Source organism: Puccinia triticina, chromosome 15A (assembly GCF_026914185.1).
Source record: "Puccinia triticina chromosome 15A, complete sequence".
Lineage (NCBI taxonomy): Eukaryota > Fungi > Basidiomycota > Pucciniomycetes > Pucciniales > Pucciniaceae > Puccinia > Puccinia triticina.
This window is the reverse complement of record NC_070572.1, coordinates 4,744,655-4,759,316: the sequence shown is the minus strand read 5'-3', so window position 1 is coordinate 4,759,316 and position 14,662 is coordinate 4,744,655. Positions and strand designations below refer to the sequence as shown.

The following is a 14,662-nucleotide window of genomic DNA, read 5'->3' as shown; positions in this document are numbered from 1 at the left end:
ATATTTAAGAGCATCAATTGGCACCCGACGGATGATGTTTTGAAATCCTGCAGACCAGCTCAGATAACTATCCGTTCCACTTCAAAAGAAAAGATGACGTCCATCAAACTATCACTAGCCTTATCCCAGGCCTGTTTCAAGGTTGGGAAAAAAGAGGACAAGTGGGTCTCGGGTGAACCATCTTCGATTCGGGGCAGGAAGGGAATGAGACACGAATCTAGGACGGATAAGGTGGATTGCAGGTCCTTTGGGAGGTTGTCGACTGACTTGCGAATCCGGGCTTGATCGGCAACCCGGATTGCTCGGGGTGAGCGATAGAAAATGTTTAAGAGGTTGGAGAGGTGCTCGAGAGGCCCAAGGATCGATTGAGGGGTTTCATACAACTGCCTCATTGTTGCCGAGTTGAGCTCTAGTGTGCCCACTGCTGAGAGTTGTTTCTTCGAGATAGTCTCAGAGGTTTTCTTGATCAAGATCCTTCCTAGTTTGGCGAGCGGTACGGCTGACTTGGCTACTTCAGCTATCAATTCGTTTTTGGCCTTACTCTCGTCATTATCAGCTTCGGACTTTTCTTCTTCTTCTTCGGTTGAGGGGTTGGCCCGGCTAGTAAGCATCTCTACGACATCATCAAATGACTCGGATGCTTCGAGCCAGGCTTCTTGGACAATAGCCCAGTCGGATTTTTCGAACCAATCCATGGTGGTATCGATTGAATCTTGGGCCGAAGCTGTAACTATCAGGATGACGTCCCTCAAATCGGACCCCTCCTTCAGAATCTCCGAATTTTCTACAAAAATGTACGCCACGGTGCACCATTGGATGAAGCTCTTGACACTTCCGAACAGGTCGTCATAGATGATGTCTTCCACCAAATCCATGATTTTCTTTCCCAGAAGAGAGAATCGAAAGATTTTCCAGTCCTCCAAGCCATGATCATGATCTTCGTGCGGTAGAGGGGATTTGAGTGTGATGGAGACGATGGACGATACGGTGCTCTCTAAAATATTGTCAAGATTCGATAAGATTTCTTTGGTTGAATCAATGTCCGGGTGTGGCTTGGGCTTGGGATCGACGAGGTCGAGTGATTCCAGGAGCAAAATGAGGTGGTCTTGGAGTGATGGCAGAAGGTCCCAGCGAAGTTCATCCAAGATTGAGGCTTTCCCACGCATGTCCTTGAGGGTTAGACTTCGATCTTTCTCGTCTGGCGTAATCTCGTCCGGCTCAACGGTATGCTTGTGAGCCAACGCCTCCAAAACACTGACCACAGAGGCTGTGAATAGTCATTGATCAGTTATATATCCGTGTTTGAAGGCTCTGTTGATCGAATTGGATAGAAGCTGTTAGCATCTGGAGCGGACTCACCAATCTTTGATGTCTTGTCGATTCGTTGGAGTGTTTCCCGATAAGCCGCGAGTGCCATCGTGGTTCGGGTTGTGTGCTTGTTCTCTGGCCGGAGTGCCGCTGGTGCCAGCCAGGGCAGGGGGACAGACTGAGATGGGTTTATATAAATATGCATATTCTCACTTCCTCAACCCCACCAATCCAGCTCGAAGCTCGAAATATGAATGAATATGGATGTAAAATTGATCATTTGGGCCATCGCGCTTTGCATGCAGTCCGGTTCTGCTGGGCTCAAACAGCATGAAGCATCCAGACAGGATGAGAAGGAGGGTGAGCGCCTTGACTGCGTGCGTGGTTTATCGGGCTCTTCCTGCCAACTTACCATCTCGGCTGGGTATCTATGAAGAAAGAGCAATCGACGCAAGCGGAGTGGAGAATCCGGCGGACGCGAGGCGGCCGTGTGCCGCGCAAGTGTCCCAGAAACCCAGCAGCAGCATGCTCACTCTCGAGTCAGCAAAGAATGTTCATTGAGCAGACAAGTACAAAGACGGCTCACATCACGCCAAAAGATCTTGTTTTATGGTGCAAGCTCAGTTGTTGATCACGATTCTGTTGATGTACATCGCCTCAAGGTTTCATTCTGCCAACCATCCGTTTGAGCTACGCCTCCCCCCCGTGAGCTTGTCAAAATGCTCATCATACATAGATCAGAGCATCCCCTCAAAGTGCACTATGCCATGTGGTTTAATACATATACGATAGCTGCAATAATCTGTTCATGGGTCTTCAGTAACTACAACTTATCACGCGCCAATCGCCTCCATGCGCGCAGGATGATGAGAGGTGAATGGAAGCGATGATCATATAGTGGCTGAAATAACATTGTTCGATAGTTTGTAATGTATCTTTTGACTTGGGAGGATTCAAGGGCTGGAGTTTGAGTGAGATGTGGCTCTATGAAGGCTTCAACGGCCGAGAAAAGGAAGACGGTTGCCAATTGGATACAATGTTCAAGGTGAGTGATCAACAGGAACAACTTGGGATCGGAGATGGACAATTGATGGCCGTTGTGAAGAGAGAGGGCAATAAACTGTTCGAGTGCGGATTGGATGGGTGGAAGGGTTGGCCGAATGGTGGTTTGATTGGAGAATGAGGTGAAGTGGACGACTAGCCGGTCGATCGATCGAAAAATGGGCTCTTGGTTGTAAGGATTAGAGTGAGCTGTCCGGAAGAATTCGTATACTAGATCCATCAGTGGTTCTTGCTCTGGGTTCCAGCATTTTGCAATCTCGTGGTGACTCCAGAGGAGAGTGAAGGCTAGGAGCTTTGTTAGAGTCGTAGAATAAGCGACGGCGGACGAAGCCTGCTGAAGCGGACGCAACCGTTTAGATGCTTGAATATGCCTGTGGAGTACGAATATTCGTTGGATGGAGTTAAGTCATGTAAATAAATAAGTACAAGAAATGATCAAGAAAGGCCCACATCACTAAGAAAAGAAAAAAAAAGAAAAAAAAACAGACATACAGCTGTTTATGAGACGAGGCTAGGGCTGATTTTCTGGTTGTCGAGGATACACAGTCCAGCTTTTGCATTCGGTCTTCCAACCAAGCTTGTAGAAGAGGTTGCCATCGATGATACCGTTCTTCGACCGACGTGTTCATGATTCTCTTGAGTTCATCCAGATCTTGTAGGTTTTCCTGACACCATTGGAGATGGACATCGAAAGCCCTTTGGGCTGAGTATGGCCAGCGAATTACTTGCACGCAATGTTTGACATGATAATGGAGAGTCCTGGGCCGGGTAGATTTGAAGCAGCATGTAATCGCGGGACAGCTGAAGTGTTGGTCGTCGGCCCTTTCGAGTGTGATCGCCGAGCCATCGCACAGCGTGCACCGACGTACCTGCTTCTGGTGGACATTTCGGACGTGGGTTTTCCTGGCTGAGTGGGTTTCGAATTCTTCGTAGCACTGTTTGCATTCGTAGCACGCCAGCCGCCACCACCGGTAGTCAGTCATGCTGCGAATGCGTGAAGGGATGTGCAGTCGAGGTTGCTGCCGACAGTCTGATGGTGGGTGGCCCGGAGCCCCGACTCCGAGGGAAACCTAACCGATCAGCAGTGGGGAGTTCCGACTGCCCAAGGCGGCCAGGCCCAGGCCAGAAGACACGAACGACGATGGACGTGATCGAGCTGCTGGAGCGGCTGCCGGGCTGCAGGGAAGCCGCCGAGCGAATGAAGAAGACGCAGGAAATTCGTCAGTACAGACCCCAGTTATCGAGCTGATCGAGGGAAAGCCGCTTACTCCGATGCACATATGTACAATCAAGTCTCCCTGGTCGATGCTTTCGAGGCGTTGGCCGACAAGCACAGCATCGAGCCCGACCAACCCACGCCAGCCAAGAAGGATCCCGGCCTGGCCATCAAGGACATGGGCGGAAAAGCCGAAACCTTCGAGAAAATCCATTCGACCCTCCTCCCGTCTATCAGAGACCAGCTGGCTTGTCTCCAGGACTCGCTCGACCTACTCGATCCCCAGAAGAACCCCCACCCGGCCACCGATCCAACTCTAGAGTGCCTATCAAGTCTTGATAACACTCTAGAGAGCATTCTAGCCGCCATCGGCACCCTCACGCTCGAGTCACCTCTACCGGACGAAAAGCACGATCATGGCCTAGAGATGTTGAAGGTCTTTCGGTGCTCTCATCTACAAGAGACAATCCAGAAGGTGGTAGGAAGCTTTATCTATGAATGGATATTCCGGGATGTAATTCCGAGTTTTATCCGATGGTGCGCCATGGCAAATATTGGTTTCAAGAACGATTCGATGTCGAAGAAGGGATCCGATTTGAGACAGGGAATCCAGATCGCAATGTCCTATCCACACGATCAAATCACCCAAACGATCGATTGGTGCCGCAAGTCAGACTGGGCTATCGTCCAAGAAGCTTGGCTAGAAGCATCCGACTCATGCGAAGAGGCCCTTGAGAAATTCACTTGCCGAATCAACCGCACGATCCAATCAACATCGGACGCTGATCTTGACAGCCAGAATCACGCGAACAGAGTATTCATAGTTGGCGTAGCCAAGTCGGCCATACCGCTCATCAAATTAGCTAGAATCTTGATCAAGAAAACCTCGGGAAAGATCTCAAAGAAACATCTAGCGACATTGGGTATCACAACCCTAGAGCTCAACTCGGAGACAATGACACAGCTATACGATGCCCCTCAACCGCTCTTTGGGCTCGCGTACCTGGCCAACATCTTATACCTTCTTGATAGTCCAATTCTACCCATCACTATCCCTGCGGAGAAGCAAACCCAACTTCGTGGCATTGCGCAAAAACTCCCAACAAAAATGGAGTCCACCTTGGCCGTCATAGAATCCTGTCTGATTCCCCTCCTGACCCAAATCGAAGATCAAGATTCACCCGAAGCTCACTTGGAGTCATTCCTTCCGATCTTAAGACAAACTTGGGGTAAGGCTAGTGAACATTTGAGGGATATTATCTTTTCCTTTGAAGTTGAACGGATAGCCATTTGAGCTATGTAGAGTAAAAGAGCAATCATCGGGAGCACAATCTATGCTGAAACTTATATGAATACTAAGAGCTTGAAGTTTTACCTGCATCGTAAATTACCAACACGGACAACTGCTACGCTTGCTTTGTTTGCTTCACCACCGCCTCTTCTTCTGCTAGGCTGCTTCGGATGAGAGAGCAATCCACTAGCTTGTATGACCAAGAATTCCAAATTTTAGATTCCTGTTGTCAATGTATTGCGTGATTTATGAGTTTGGTATATTATTGACATATCACATTTGGCTCTTGTCTTGAGACCAGGAAACCCGTTCCGCTCTTCACGCGTTTGCGGCAGCAGATTGAATAGAAAGCTCATCTGCCAAATGTATGGATCCGATCTTTTATTTTTAGTTTTTTTTCAAAACAATCTGCCGCTCTGCGCAGCAGGACCTTCTGCATGTATTTGAAGCTGCGACCCGGCCGCGGCGAGAACAAACCACGATCGCGATGGACACGATGGAGCAGCAACCAGGCTACAGGCAAACGCTCAAACGAGTTCAATGGATAGAGAAGAGCTGTCAGTCTCACATCCGACCGTAAAGACTGCATCCAAACCAGCACACATGAAACTCACTTACTTCGATCTATACAGTCTCCGTTGTCCGCGTTGTGGAGGGTTTGACCAACAAGCACAGCTTCGAGCCCGACCATCTTCCGCCAGCCAAGAGAGATCCAAGCCTGACCATCAAGGACATGGGCGGAAAAGTCGAATGCTTGGAGAGACTGCATTCGATCCTTCTCCCTTCAATCAAACACCAGCTCACCTTGCTTCTAAACTCACTCGACCTAATCGATCCCAGCAGGAACCCAGAACCGGTCACCGATCAAATTCTGGAAATCTTGTCAAATCTCGATCGGAGTTTGGAGAGCACCGTATCGGCCACCGTATCTATCACTCTAGAACCGCCTGTACCAGACGAAAAACACGATCATGGCCTAGAGAATTTGAAAGGCTTTCGATGCGCTAATATACGAAGGAAAATTCAGTTTTTTCTAGGACGGTTGATCTATGACCGGTTATTCAGGGATGTACTGACGAGCTATATCCAATGGTGCGCTATCGCAAATTTTGGTGTTGAAGATGATTCGGTTTTGAAGGAGGGATCTGATCTTAGGAAAAGAATCAAAATCGTCATCGCTTATTCACAAACAATCATCAATGAAACAATCAAGTGGTGCCGAAACTCCGACTGGGCTATCATCCAAGAAAGCTGGCTAGAAGCATCCGAGATATATGATGAGGCCCTAGAGATATTCACTAGCCAGACCAACCCGACGATCCAATCAACATGGGAGGCTGATCATCCTAACGATAATAATATCCAGAGAGACGCGGACAGAGCAATGCTAGTTGAAGTAGCCAAGTCAGCCATACCGCCAGTCAAATTAGGAAGGATCTTGATCAAGAAGACATCTGGAAAGATCTCGAAGAAACGTTTATCGACGTTGGGTACTACACCCGAACTTAACTCTGAGAAAATCAAGCAGTTATACGAAACCCCTCAATCAATCATCAGGCTGAAGGAGCTGGTCGCGCTGTTAAAACTTCTTAATTACCACACTGTAGTAATCGATCTTGACGATCAATCCCAGTTTCGTGACATAGTCCAAGAACTTCCCAGAAAAATGGAATCCACGATAACCATTCTAGATTCTTGTCTAATCCCCTTCCTGGACTCAACCAAAGATCATGATTCTCTCGAAACTCACTTGAAGTCTTGCCTTATGGACTTGAAACATTCTTGGGATAAGGCTAGTGATCAATTGATGGATGTAATTTTATCCTTTGAAGTTGAACAAATGGCTATTTGAGTCAGGCTAAAACAGCCACCATTGCGCAGCAATCAGTCCTCGAGTAGATATGATAACCAACAGCTTTAACTTTTATCAATGTAAATTATCACTAAGAATCAGCTTGCCATTGCCACACCTTTTTGGGTTTCACATCCGTCTCTTCTTCTGCCAGGTTGCTCTGGACGGGAGAACAATCAACAAGCTCATGTATGACCAAGTATTCCAAATCTCAGATTCTTGTTGTCTGTCAATGTTTTGCATGAATTGTAAGTTTTGTACATACAATCAGTGACAGCTGTTAGATTTAAAGACCCGTCGTCGGATTGAGAGGAGGATGGAGAAGAAATTTTGAAAGAGGAGCTCTTGGGACTTTATTTATCTTGATGAATCTTGAGGTGGTCAACAAGAAATAATGCTCTGACTCGATGCATTTATTACTATGACATCAGAGTACTACTTAAACTAGAATAACATGTCACACTTGTGACAGCTACAATACAACTTGAGAAAAGAACTACATGTCTTAACAATTGAGAAGCTACATGTCTCAAACAGTAAATAAATTTGCTAGATCTACACGTCTAAACATCAAGAGCTACAAGTCTTAATATAATAAACTATGATAATTTTTATGATAATTATGGTGTTCAAAGTTGGTTTGTATAATTTTATGCATGCATAAATCATAAAATCATGAAAATATTTTGGTGAGGAAATTTTGTATTACATAATCAGACAGTCATATCCCCTGCAAAAAAGATTTTATGATTTTATGATTTATGCATGCATAAAATTATGCAAACCAACTTTGAACACCATAAATACCATTTATAACTAGTTAATAAAATACTTTCAGGCTGAGAGTGACTAGAAATCTAACAACAGCCACCAAGAATATTACACACAAGCTATGGAGCAATTGCCTTGTTTTTTTTGTCTTGTAATACTCTTTTGTGTATGTATCAATTTAGTGGAGTATGATGTCAACTGTTGAGGTGCCATATACATAAGTTGTGGTTGAGGAGGTGTCCCAAGCCCAGCTTGGGTGGATCTTCAGCCTTCCCCTACCCGCAACCACAATGGACACAATGGAGAACCAACCAGGCTATAGGCAGACATTTGAAAGAGCTCAAAGGATAGAGGATAGATGTCAGTCCAACATCTGTTCATTAAGGAAACAGCATCCAAAGCAGCGCATGTGTACATGATACTCACTTACTTGGATCTAAACAGTCTCTGTTGTCTGTGTTGTGCAGGAGTTGACCAACAAGTACAGATTTGAGCCCAACCATCTTCCACCAGCCAAGAAAGACTCTAGCCTGACCATCAAGGACATGGGCGGAAAAGTTGAATGCTTGAAGAGACTGCATTTGACCCATCTACCTTCAATCAAGCACCAGCTCACCTTACTTCTAGACTCAATCAACTTAGTTGATCCCAGCAAGAACCCAAATCCCGTCACCGGTCCAATTCTAGAAATCTTATCAAATCTTGATTGGAGTTTAGAGAGTACCATATTGGCCACTGTCTTTATCACTCTAGAAGTTAGGGCCACCTTTACCAGACAAAAGGCATGATCATGGCCTAGAGAAATTGAAAGACTTTCAATGTGCTCATATACAAAAGAAAATTCAGCCTGTGGTAGGACGGTTTATCTATTGGCAGTTAATCCAGGAGCTACTCACAAACTCATCCAATGGTGCGCTATGGCAAATATTGGTGTTGAAGATGACTCAGTTTTGAAGGAGGGATCTGGTTTGAGGGAAGGGATTGAAATCACTATTGCTTATTCACAAAAAGTCATCAATGAAGCAATCAATTGGTGCCGAAATTCTGACTGGGCTGTTGTTCAAGAAGGTTGGCTAGAAGCATCCAAGGCATTTGATGAGGCCCTAGCAATGTTTACTAGCCAAATCAACATTGGAATCTGATCATCCTAACAACAATCACACCCAGAGTGACGCCAACAGAGGAATGCTAGCCAAAGTAGCCAAGTCAGCCATACTTCTTGTCAAAGTAGGGAGGATTTTGGTCAAGAAAACTTCTGAAAAAATCTTGAAGAAAGGGCTTTGGACGTTGGGCACTGCACTAGAACTTAAGTCTTAACTCTGAGAAAACCCGGCAGCTATACAAAGCCCCTCAATCAATTATTGGGCTCAAGGGGCTGGCCATCCTCATATACCCTCTTGATCAACAATCAGCTGTAGTGATTGATATTCAGCATCATACCAAATTTTGCGACATAGTCCAAGAACTTCCCAAAAAAATGGATTCTACCTTATCCGTTCTAGATTCTTTTCTGATCCCTTTACTGGACTCAATTGAAGATCAGGATTCACCCAAAATTCACTTAAAGTATTGCCTTATGAACTTGAAACAATCTTGGTATAAGGCTTGTGATAATTTGTGGGATGTTATCTTGTCAATTGTGATTGCTGCATAACCATGTGAGTCAGAGTAAAGCAGCCACCATCAGGAGCACAACCATTACTTAAGTAGACATGATATCTAAGATCTTCAATTGTTATCAATGTAAGTTACCACCACCAATCTGATTGGGTGCCACTGTTATGCTATGCTTTTTTTGTTTGTTTTCTTTACATCTGCTTCTTTTTCTTCCTGGTTGCTGTTCTAAATGAGAGAAAAAACATTCACAAATCTATGAAGGGTTCCAAATCTCAATGCTTTGAAATTGTTGTTATTTTTAAGTTTTGCATCATCCATCAAAATTATCACATTTGCCTCTATTCTTGAAACCTAGAGACTCACTCCCAATCCTCCCACCATTCCCTGGTTTGAGGGGCCCAGTATGCTGACACCTCACAAAGCTAGTCTTTAAAAGAGGCAGCACTTACTCCACCTCTCTCCTTGAAAGACACTTGCTGGCAATGTTGTAACAGCTGTGCTGCTTTTAGCGCAGCAAAGCGGTTAGCGCAGTGGCTTTTTGTGCCGCTGCGCGCAGCGGCCAGACCGCTGCGCTAACCGCTTTTTGTTTTCCTGGGAAAAAAAGATAATTTTAGCGCGCTAAAAAAAGTGGTCACGTAGCGCTGAACTTCTGCGCTTCAGAGGTAGCGCAGCGGTTTGAAAAAGAAGAAAGAAAATGGTTTAAATCATGTTAAAAGAGGTTTAACATGCAATTAAATTCCGCTATCCGCTAATTTAGCGGATAGCACAGCAGAGTTTTTTCAACAGCTTCAGCTGCGTGCCTCTGGGACGTAGCGGTGTGACCGCTGCGCTGCGCTAAATGACAGCTTTTTTTAGCCCAGTGCAGCGTTTAAAATGTTGCTGCCGGTGTGGTAGATGGAAAAGTGAAAAATCAAAAGTTTTTCTCATACATATATTTACTCACCCTAGGCCTCAAGTACCATCAAGTGGACCTCAGAAATGGATTCTACAGCCAATTTTACCCCTGGTCACCACTGGATTGGAAGTTACACCCTCTTGGACCCCTCATGGACACAGCCAGCCCCAGCCATCAACCTGTCACGCCCCTCAAGTCACCTTTCCCAGGTATACACATACTCAGACCCAGCCAAAAACACACTCTTCTCTATCCTACTTATCTCCACTGCATATGCAGGGGACCAACCCCATTTCTTCTGTATTTGACATGTCCCCGCTTCATTTATGCACCCCTTGCAGCTGCATGCAGTCTTCTGACCCCATTTCTGCACTCCTTTCATTGGTCTGACATCCTTCATGCACCCCTTGCATAAGGTACCCCTGTATTTGGCATTTCCCCACTCTGTTTATGCGCTCCTTGCATTAGTATGTCATCATCATCTTTCATTTCTCACCCCACTTTTTGCCTATATTTAACAACTTCTGAAACCACTTGTATGCAGCCCACCAGCTGAAATCCCTCATCCAGGGTCCCCCTTGTAGCTAAAATCCCTCACATTTGTCTATATAAGGAGCTCTCCCCCCCAGTTTTTTTTCCCTCAGCTCAGTACCCACCAGTTATAAAGATACCACACATAACCATCATCATAGTTACCCATTATATCTCTCTCATACCACCTCTTCATCTGCAATAACAACTGAGCTCACTCTCATATTCTCATACTCTCATATCTCTTGGTTGACATATCATGTGCCTATCACAAGTTACCTGGTTCCTGGTTCAACTCCCAACTGAGACATATACCCTTCTCAGCCTAGGTACTCTTCTCAACTTTATATATCACCCTCTTGAGGACCTGTGTTCAATCCCCACCAGAAAAATCAAGTCAACTTTCACCCTTTTCACTCATCATAAACTCTCAACTCTCACACACCTGTCATCAAACAACTTCATCTGGAACTAGACCAGACCTATCACTTGATTAAAACTTGCCAAGCTTACCTTGTTGGGGCTTGTTATCTGACAGTGTAGGAATACATACCCAGACTAGAGATGTCACTTCGCACCCGGGTACCCGTGGGGTACCCGGGTACCCACCTCAAATTTCCAGGATTTCGGACACCCGCACCCGCACCCGGCACCCGCGGGCAGGTACCCGGGTGCAAAAGGCAGGTACCCGCGGGTACCTGCCAAAAATTTTGGGTATTTTGGTTGTTTTTGAAAGAAAAAAAAATCCCAGTTGGTACCGGGACTGGGAGGTAGCATTTCAAATAAAACTAAATAAAAATAAAGCTAAATCTACTACAAGACTGCCTTTATTTTTTTTCATCTTGGCCTTTGTTTTTCTTTTTGAACTCATTCCTCTGATTCATCTTAAATTTATGTGACATTCCACAGTTTTTGATTGGAATAGCCTACAAAACAGTGCAAATAATATCAAAGGAAACTTAATGAGCTCTTCATGATTGGAAAGCTTTGATGTCTTTGAGTTCTGAGTATTGTCAAGGTTGGTCCCTAAGGTTCGGTCATCAGAATCGTCCAGTTGAACTATCTCCGAGCGCAAGTGACTTGATTGTGCTAAATGGGAGTGCTGTTTATATTGTTGGTTAGAATTCTGGGTACTGATTTTGGAGGAAGAAGGTGATGAAGGCGGTCGGCACTTCCTGCTGCTACTGGCCATGGTGGTGGTGATTGTGATGGAGGGTGAAGCTGGGTGGTCAGGAGTTAGGGAGGACATGTACATATACCCTCTGCCCCCGCTGGAGGCCCCTGAAGGGCGGTATGGAGCTCCGTCCAGTGCTAGGCCGGCGGCAGCGCTGGGAGGGGAAAAAGGTGCCTGGGGGCTGCCCTCTTGGATCAGTCCAGAAGGAGTCGTGCGGATTTGAATTGATAGCTGGTGGTTGGGTGGTTTTGAGAGTTGTTTCGCCGGGGTTTGGATCCTCGGCGGCGGTTGGGTTTGTTGATAGGATTCTTGATGGGAAATAGGACTATTTTGATGTTGAACTCGGATTCTGGACTCCTGATGGCGGATCAGAATGCCATGCCGCTCCCCTCCTCCAAGTTCTGCGAACTTGGACTTGGGGAGACAACATGTCACATAAATTTCATCATCTCCTTGCGCGCCGTGCGTGCGCACACAACACAACACAAAAAGACAAGAGAACAAAAGAAGAAAAGAAAGAGAACCAAGAACCAACACAGAGCAACAGATCACAGGAGGATGGGAAATAGAGCAGACAGGAGAGACAATGCTTTAATGCCCAAGCCTCCCCCTTTTCTGGTTTAATCAATCCATGAGAAAAGAAAATCATCATCTTTTGGCTCTGCATTCTGTCCCCAGGCAGTGTTATGTTGCTCCTACGGGCCTCTCTGTGAGACAGAGACCCTGCAGGGCTGCCCTGGCTCAACTAAGCCTTTCAAACAGAGGTTCCGGGGGAGCCTGCCCGCAGGGCTCTCTGTAGGGGAGTTTTATGAATAATGTCCAGGCTTGTAGACAAAGGAATGATTTTTAAGCCCAAAAATACTAAAAAATTATTTCAAAATCAACAAAACATGTGCAAAAAAACTGAATAGACATTCTTTTTGGCAGTACTGATGCACAACCTCACCTATTTGCAGGCCTAAACTCTCAAAATGATTGAAGGAATGTGTTTTGAAGGTCAAAGGAATCCTGAAGGAAATTGATCTGAAGATCCATTTCTGGATTTTCTGATAATAGGCAAGATTGAATATCCTACACCAGGAAAAATAAACTGTCACTAGACTACAGGTGACATCAGCCTAAGTACACTGAGCTACCAACCAGTTACATTGTTGGCTGCATGGACATCCCCCTGTAGGAAGCAAAGGGGCCATTGTAGCCTGGTTGTGGTAGTGCCAGAGCTGGAAAAAATTGACAGCTATTGTTGCTTGATGACACCTGATGTCTGGTGAGAATTGTTTTTTCCTGGTACTATCTGCAAAAGTTGTGTGACTACAGGTGTAGAATCTGCAGATATCTGCAGGCTTGTGAATCCAATATCCACATGGCATAATGGTTTTAGATCCTTAGGTGACATTTCTTTGTTTTTTATTATTTTCAAAAGATTAGTGCAGTGGAAATGATAGGGATGGGGTAGAGTAGGGCTGGACCCCAAAGACGGGGTGGACGGGTATACCCGGATATCCGACCCAACGGGTTGGGGGCCGGCAGTGCTCTCTTCAAAAAATACCTGTTGGGTATTCTCAGGTATAAAAGTTGGGACACTCTGCTGCACTGCCAGCATAATTAGCTGGGTTAAGGTTATCCCAGTTAAACTGGGATGAACTCAACCGATTTAAACTTGGTTGATCTCAACTGATGAAATATAAATCCAAGGTACCCCCCTTGGGTTTATATTTCATTGGTCAAGATCAACCCATTTTAAATTGGTTGAGTGCATCCCAGTTAAACTGGGATGACTTCATCCCAGCCAATCATGCTGGCAGTGCTGATCTCACGGGGTCCAATGGGTATTTGGTCTCAGGGGTTGAGCACACTGGCCTTGCGCCTTGCAGCGGCGCAAGGCCGGTGTGCTCAACTTTTTGCACCATCTGGCTGCCCGAGGCGCGGCATGAATAGGCATCCGGGTGCTCACACCTGATGCCAAAGCCCTGGGGAAGTTGTCTCAGGCATAAATGTCCCGAAGTCCGATAAATAGGCCTAAGAGACCGGGTACCCGCAGGTATACCCTATAGTTCCGGGGCATATCCGCAGGTACCCACCGTAAAAAATACCCGCATCTACCCGTCTACCCAACCCGTTACCCGCGGGTATTTCCCACGGGAGCAAAACCTCTGTTTTTACTCCTCAAGTATTCCCAACGGGTATTACCACGGCAGGGCTTGAGGCTCTTGGGTATCACCCAGGGTCCAGCCCTAGGGTAGAGAAGACCAGTGAAATTTGGATGCTGAGGTACAGGAGTATATTTTGGCTCTGGGGAAGGTCCACAGGAGCTGAGGGGGAGGGTGGGGGAGGCTAAATATTTTTTCTCCAGCCATTCACAATTTCTTTCTCAGCCAAATATTTGACTTTGTGCACAAGTCACTCCCTGTGGAAGGGGGCACTTTTCCATCAGCCACAGTGAGCCTCCCAGCAAGGGGGACTTGTGTTAAGTTGTCATGAGCCGCTCCTGTGCGCACCATGGCCTACACCAGGGACATGTCACACTTGTACATACATGTCACGGCTCTCTGCCTCAAAGGAGAGTTGGGGGAAGATCCTCACTTCTTCCCCATCTAGAAATCAACCTATAAGAGCTAGTGTCAGAATCCTGACTTCATCTTCCGCTCACATCATCTGTCTGGCCAAGTGGCCCTTGTTTCCTGTCCAACCAAGTGGTCAAATCATGTCCTGTCCTGTTGTCACCTGTTCAGTTACCTGTTCAGTACCCTGTTCCTGTCCTCTGTTCCTGTACCCTGTTCCTGTCCCCTGTTCCTGTCACCTGTTCTGATTTGTTTGGCCGAGTGGCCATGACTTGTCTCCTGTTCCCTGTCACCAGTTCCTGTCACCTGTCCTGTCCCCTGTTACTTTTGTTAGGCCCCCCTTTGGATCTTGCTGGGGGGCTCTCTAGTTGTTTGGTTAAAGTC

General features: G+C 46.1%; 4 protein-coding genes across 4 annotated transcripts; 2 read left to right on the top strand and 2 right to left on the bottom strand.

Annotated features, from left to right (window-relative positions):
- Positions 1-59: 59 nt before the first annotated feature.
- PtA15_15A473 (uncharacterized protein) lies at positions 60-1,417 on the bottom strand (the record flags this gene model as incomplete). Its single annotated transcript, XM_053163681.1, has 2 exons — positions 60-1,267; positions 1,360-1,417. The coding sequence occupies 2 exons, from the start codon at positions 1,415-1,417 to the stop codon at positions 60-62; spliced, it is 1,266 nt and encodes a 421-aa protein (XP_053027632.1).
- A 714-nt stretch (positions 1,418-2,131) lies between these two features.
- On the bottom strand, positions 2,132-3,353 carry PtA15_15A472 (uncharacterized protein; the record flags this gene model as incomplete). The annotated part of the gene is made up of 2 exons (XM_053163680.1): positions 2,132-2,741; positions 2,863-3,353. 2 exons carry the CDS (start codon positions 3,351-3,353, stop codon positions 2,132-2,134), a joined length of 1,101 nt encoding a protein of 366 aa, XP_053027631.1.
- Positions 3,354-3,511: 158 nt separating this feature from the next.
- Positions 3,512-4,880, top strand: PtA15_15A471 (uncharacterized protein; the record flags this gene model as incomplete). The annotated part of the gene is made up of 2 exons (XM_053163679.1): positions 3,512-3,590; positions 3,664-4,880. The coding sequence occupies 2 exons, from the start codon at positions 3,512-3,514 to the stop codon at positions 4,878-4,880; spliced, it is 1,296 nt and encodes a 431-aa protein (XP_053027630.1).
- A 484-nt stretch (positions 4,881-5,364) lies between these two features.
- Positions 5,365-6,559, top strand: PtA15_15A470 (uncharacterized protein; the record flags this gene model as incomplete). The annotated part of the gene is made up of 3 exons (XM_053163678.1): positions 5,365-5,434; positions 5,510-6,447; positions 6,524-6,559. The coding sequence occupies 3 exons, from the start codon at positions 5,365-5,367 to the stop codon at positions 6,557-6,559; spliced, it is 1,044 nt and encodes a 347-aa protein (XP_053027629.1).
- Positions 6,560-14,662: the final 8,103 nt, after the last annotated feature.